Source organism: Anarrhichthys ocellatus, unplaced genomic scaffold (genome assembly GCF_004355925.1).
Source record: "Anarrhichthys ocellatus isolate YVR2014 unplaced genomic scaffold, GSC_Weel_1.0 scaffold2040, whole genome shotgun sequence".
In the NCBI taxonomy this organism is placed as follows: Eukaryota; Metazoa; Chordata; class Actinopteri; order Perciformes; family Anarhichadidae; genus Anarrhichthys; species Anarrhichthys ocellatus.
Genome location: NW_022282014.1, coordinates 2,971 through 8,835, shown reverse-complemented (window position 1 = coordinate 8,835; position 5,865 = coordinate 2,971). Strand labels below are relative to the sequence as shown.

Sequence of the window (5,865 nt, the reverse complement as noted above, 5' to 3'; positions counted from 1 at the left end):
ATTACTCAATTCTCAATTAGCAAGAATTTGTGTCTATTAGACTTGAGCTTACTGGACATACTCAACTACCCACAATGCACTGTGTCTCTTCAGACTGTCCCATTGCGGACTGCGAGGCAGATGATGATGTTAATGTTATAACTGGCCACATGGTGGCACCCGAGCATCAAGCTGCATGGAGCTGAATCATAGTTTAAAGAATGTTTACTACTGATGATAATGAATGATTTAAAAAGTGAATGTCATAGTTATATTAAACCGTGTTGATTATTAACTTTCTGTAACCTTTCACAGGGCTTTGGTAATGTGGGTCTCCACTCCATGAGGTACCTGCACAGGTTCGGGGCAAAGTGTGTGGGCATCGGTGAGATCGATGGCGCCATCTACAACGCTGAGGGCATCGACCCCAAACAGCTGGAGGACTACAAACTGGTACCAGCATCCCCTCACTTATGTCTCCTTTCTTTTTATCATTTCTTTTTCGTTACATCCAAGTTGTATTCTCTTTTTTTTTTTTTTTTTTTTTTTTTTCCCCTCTGAAAATCCACTGAAACATTAACATTTTTTATCCCATGTATGCGTTTCTTCACTTTCTATAGCAACACCGCACCATTGTGGGCTTCCCAGGCGCCAAAGCCTACGAAGGGAACATTCTGGAAGCCGACTGTCACATCCTGATCCCTGCTGCCGGAGAAAAGCAGCTCACACGTGTCAACGCCCCCAGGATCAAGGCCAAGGTAAACACTCACTGCGATTAATCCCAGGTGCTGTAATTTAAGTTGTTAGTTTACTTCATGTGAGTTACATCCTGTTTGCAGTCATGTGAAGTGTGTTTTTTTTTCTTTTTTTGTCTCTTTCAGATCATTGCTGAAGGTGCCAATGGACCCACCACTCCAGATGCTGACAAGATCTTCCTGGAGAACAACGTCATGGTTATTCCTGTGAGCACAATCAACGCACGCACACAGAAATGCAAACTACAGCACTGGAAACGCTCTTTAACATTCAGAAATGTCTTTAGAACATCTTTACAAAACTTCACTGTGGCAGCAAAATTAACTTCAATTAAGACTTTATCAAATTCTCAGTGATGGGTTCCTACATGAACATTCACATTTTTGCCAAAGTTAGACCGGTGTTGGTTATTTCCCACGAAAGACTTCTCATTTCTCCTTTTTGTCTGAACTCGTGTCGCTGGTTTGAAGTGGGCAGAAATGTGACATCACATATTTCTGAGCACCAATCAGGATCATTTGAAATCAAAATCTGATGACGGTTTGTGGAGCGTTTTGCTTTTGTTTCCAGTACTGTCAATCTAATGTGATGGAACCACATCTATCCCGTCCTTATGGAGCAGATTCACTTTAGAGTCGGATTTGTCATAAATATTTAATGTTACAGCAAAAAATATACAGATATACGCTTTGTAAATATAATATCTAAGACATGAAGGCAAAACCCAAACAAAGTAACAAGTAAATTATTCTGAAAACAGGAAGCAAGTTATGTCAACTATAATCCAGCCTTTATTGTGTAAACAGATTTTATATGCTGATTATTTATTAGATGTTATTCTGTTTTTTTTTTGTTTTTTTTAACACGTTTTTACACATTTTCACAATATCATTTAACTTGCAGTGTATTTCAGTGTCTATTTATTTTACAGAAAAAAAAAAATGTCTTCCCAAATTAAATCTTAATACAAACGATACAGATGGAATTGTCTCAAAATATTTCAACACACAGAGGATCAAACAGTTGGATGAGTTTGTGATGTTTCACCCTGCAGGACATGTACCTGAATGCTGGCGGTGTGACCGTGTCTTATTTCGAGTGGCTGAAGAATCTCAACCATGTCAGCTACGGGAGACTGACCTTCAAATACGAGAGAGACTCAAACTACCACCTGCTCAGTGAGTACAAGATGGCTCTCTACCTCCCCACTAGATTGTGTGCTAGTTGTTACATTTTTAACTCTTGGAGCACAATTCTAAACCAATATATAAACACCAGAAAGAGAAACTGTACAGATGCACATTAAATGACAAATCAGAGAAACGCATGTAGTTGATTTTTAAAACCAGTTACCTATTCATGACATTATATGTTCGGTTAAAGCTTTTATAAGCAGTTACTTACAATCATCTATATCTCTATCTCTCGTCAGCTGGGTTGGGTGGGGTTGGGAGAGTTCCCTCTGGCTGATCAGGACGTTCGTCCTCATTCGTTATGTGTAATCTTGCCATTTCTGCTGATAATTTCATCTGTTGAAAATCTCCCTTAAACCTCCTCATTAGATTGTCGCCCTTTACCACAACTTTTACAGTAGGATAAAATAATATGCTGCCTTCCTCGGACGTGAGTGCGATTACGTTGTCTGGTTGAGTTTCCTCAAAATCAGGATAATTTTCCTTCATTGCACCCAGCCATTCTCTTACATTTGTGCTGTAGAAAACCAGGTTGGATATTTCACCGTTATGATATCTATCACAAAAGAGAGTGTCTCTAACGTTATGCAGTGTTTTCAATCGGAACCTTTGCTTTTGTCCTTTACTAGTACGTCCTTCAGGGTATTCAATATTACGAGCAGCCATCTATATTAGAGAAAAAAGAAACATTTTGTGAAAAATCATGCTACTGATAAATGACACAACACATTCAGCCATCACTTGCTGTGATGTTTTACCTTGTAGTTGTCTTTGCGGTGTGATGCTCTGGATTTCTCAGTGGGTTGTGGGATACGCCGGGTCTGCAGATGTTTCCTGAAGTTCAACTCTTCTTTTACTGCAGCTTCAGGTGGTTGCAGGACAAGCTGTGGTGACTGAAATAGATGTTTTTACTAACACTGTTTTATAAAACTTAAATTCTGAAGTCGACAACAATCATCGTTCAATGACGAGACTGCTCACGTCTTGTTAAATTAATTTGTTTTTAATTCAATATAACATTAAATTCAGTCAACATGAATTTGAAGGACAAATAGATGTATTCTTACTGAATCTGTGGCGACTCCGGCTGTCGGTGATGTTCTTTGTAAATTCGGCGTAGACGGGTGTCGGCTGATGTGAAGTCTCTGTCCAAGAGAAAAGAGCTCTTCAGCAACTTCTTTCCACTTTTATTTATACTCTCTGCCTTGTTCACATACAGCCAATCATTGAACAGCACAATCCTTTTTAGCTTGTATTGTCATGTCAGACAATAGACGACGGCCAAGTTGTTAAACCAGTTTGGTGTGTCATCATATTTCTTACATGTAGCACAATGTAAATTTGTATCTTTAATTTCTCCTTCTCCTCTTTTATTTCTTCTAGTGTCTGTGCAGGAGAGTTTAGAGAGGAAGTTTGGTAAGCAGGGTGGGCCCATACCTGTCGTACCTACCGCTGACTTCCAGGCCAGAGTTGCTGTGAGTAACATTTGCCGACACACAAAAATGCATCAAATAATTTACGATTCTTTCTACTGACAATTGTGGCAGTTTTACTCGTATCGGGTCTGCACTGATACGTACCGCCACTACGTACGCTTCATCTTCTCTCCGTCTTTGTCTCTGTTTGAAAGGTTACCAGAGTCAAGTTGTGTAAATGCAACTACGCTAATGTTTTTATTCTTAATCTTCAGAATTATATTATTATTAATAATAATCTTCCTTTGCAGGGTGCCTCTGAGAAGGATATTGTTCACTCTGGTTTGGCCTACACCATGGAGAGATCTGCCCGGGTAAGAGATCATAACACGTATCGCACATTATCGAGTGTAACAAACTCTTTTGCTGTTTGCCAACATTAAATAACATGTTTTTCTTCTGCCTTTCTAGCAAATCATGCGCACAGCAACCAAGTATAACCTGGGTTTGGACCTTCGGACGGCCGCTTACGTCAACGCCATTGAGAAGGTCTTCAAAGTCTACAACGAGGCGGGGCTTACCTTCACATAGATGGCCAATCACGACCCACAATTCCTCTCCCCCACCCTCCTGCTATTGATCATCCTCTCCTGCCTCTTCCACCCTCTAAAAAGCCTTCAGAACACATCACTGTTTACCGCTGCCCTTTGGCTCTTCTACACACACACACACACACACACCACACACACACAGCCATACATTGACTAGCCTGGTATTCATCCTGTGATATTTGCGCTGCCATTATACTGTATCTGCATCTCTGTTTAAATGTTGCCCTATTTTGCCTGAGGTTATATCGAGAAAAAGCAGCGAGAGAGAGTAACATGCCCTCTTATAGACGTTCATGACACTGTTGTATGGCAGCCATGTTCAGAGCGACCATTTTGAGATTGCTGAACACGCGTTCAACCCTCCTGCTGCGGTTAGACAGCGCTACCGATGCCTTATTTCAGAAAAAGCTCTGCTCTAAAGGGAGGTGGCCAATTACGTTTAACTCTATTTAAAAGGGATTTAGATTTATCTTCATGTGAATAAAAGAGAATAGTGATTCTATTAATCTTCAGCAGCAGTGGTTGGTAGTGAAGTTGGTGAAAGATTCTCAAGGACTTTTTTCTAGATAGATTCTCATCCTCTCTTTTTCTTTTCTTGCTTTCTCTTCCCTCACATATTAAAAGCTGCTTCTCCCCGACTCCTCCGCTGGCCAAGAGAGGGGAGCAGGTGTCACTGTGACCGCCCGTCCCGTGGTAGAATTTTCCTCAGTTTTAATCGTCCAGTTCTTTGACATTGAAATTATTTTGGGGAAAATGACTTTTATTTTTATTTTATTCATTTTTGGAAACCAATAAAATGTTGAGAAAAAGATACATTGTGTCGCATCAGTCTATTTTTGATATTTGTTTTGACATACTATATTCTGACTTTTTTTTAATGACTTTATAGAATACTATAATAAGAATTTCAATGTACTATACCATGAGTATTTATCACTTTTTTCGATAGAATATTTTAGGACTTCTTTCGATATATATGAATTTTTTGACATATTATACTATGACTTATTTTTTCCCCGACATCCTTCTATTTGACTTTTTGGACTTATTTCAACACACTAGTGTGGTTTTTTTTGTTTTTTTGGCTATTTTTCGACATGCTACATTTTTCGTTTTTTTTCGACATACTTCCTATGCTAACTCATTTTGACATACTATACAATTACTTTTTAAAAGAAAATGTTGACATACTATGACTTTTTTTTAAACTTTTTATTTATAACTTTTTTTGAAATATTATACTATGACTTTTTAAAATGACCTACTGCTTAACCAGCTGGGCACAAGCCAGCAGCACAACATTAAAATCCATTCATATTCTCCATAAACAAGCCCTAAAAAAACTTGATAAAAAACCCAAAAGTCACCATCACTGCAATATTCTCACCAAACACCATATCCTGAGTTGGGAGAACCTCATTAAATTCACTGATGTGTGTCTGGTTTTTAAAATTGTACATGGTATGGCCCCGCCTCCACTTAGTGATGTTATTAAACAAAGCACTCAAAGCAGCAGACACTAGATCTGCTTCAAGAGGTGATTGTAATTCCACATAGGTCAAGCTCGTTTAGTAAATCTACATTCTCTGTGAAGGCAGCTCACTTGTGGAATGCTCTGCCACCACACGTACGCACACAAAACACGTACAAAACATTCAAGCATAACTTCAAGGAATGGCTTGTTGCCAATCAGGTGTGTCATCATTGATGTGCTGTCTGTCCTGCCTGCTTGTTTCGCCTATATGTGCATTTGTCATGTTCAGTGTTGCTATTTTCCATTTTTTTGATGTGTATTATGTGCTTCAGTGTTATATATAGGTTAGCTTGTACTGTAGGTTAGTCTGTTCTGCGTGACGCATGCTGAAACCTATTTTGTCTGCTCTGCTTTAATGTCGTACACTTTTCTTTTGC

The 5,865-nt window shown here is 39.0% G+C and overlaps 1 protein-coding gene across 1 annotated transcript; it reads left to right on the top strand.

The window, feature by feature from the left end:
• The first annotated feature begins 182 nt into the window (after nucleotides 1-182).
• Nucleotides 183-4,767, top strand: LOC116378080 (glutamate dehydrogenase, mitochondrial). The gene is made up of 7 exons (XM_031839894.1): nucleotides 183-432; nucleotides 600-737; nucleotides 861-941; nucleotides 1,790-1,913; nucleotides 3,312-3,403; nucleotides 3,655-3,717; nucleotides 3,815-4,767. Exons 1-7 carry the CDS (start codon nucleotides 322-324, stop codon nucleotides 3,932-3,934), a joined length of 729 nt encoding a protein of 242 aa, XP_031695754.1. The 5' UTR covers nucleotides 183-321; the 3' UTR covers nucleotides 3,935-4,767.
• Nucleotides 4,768-5,865: the final 1,098 nt, after the last annotated feature.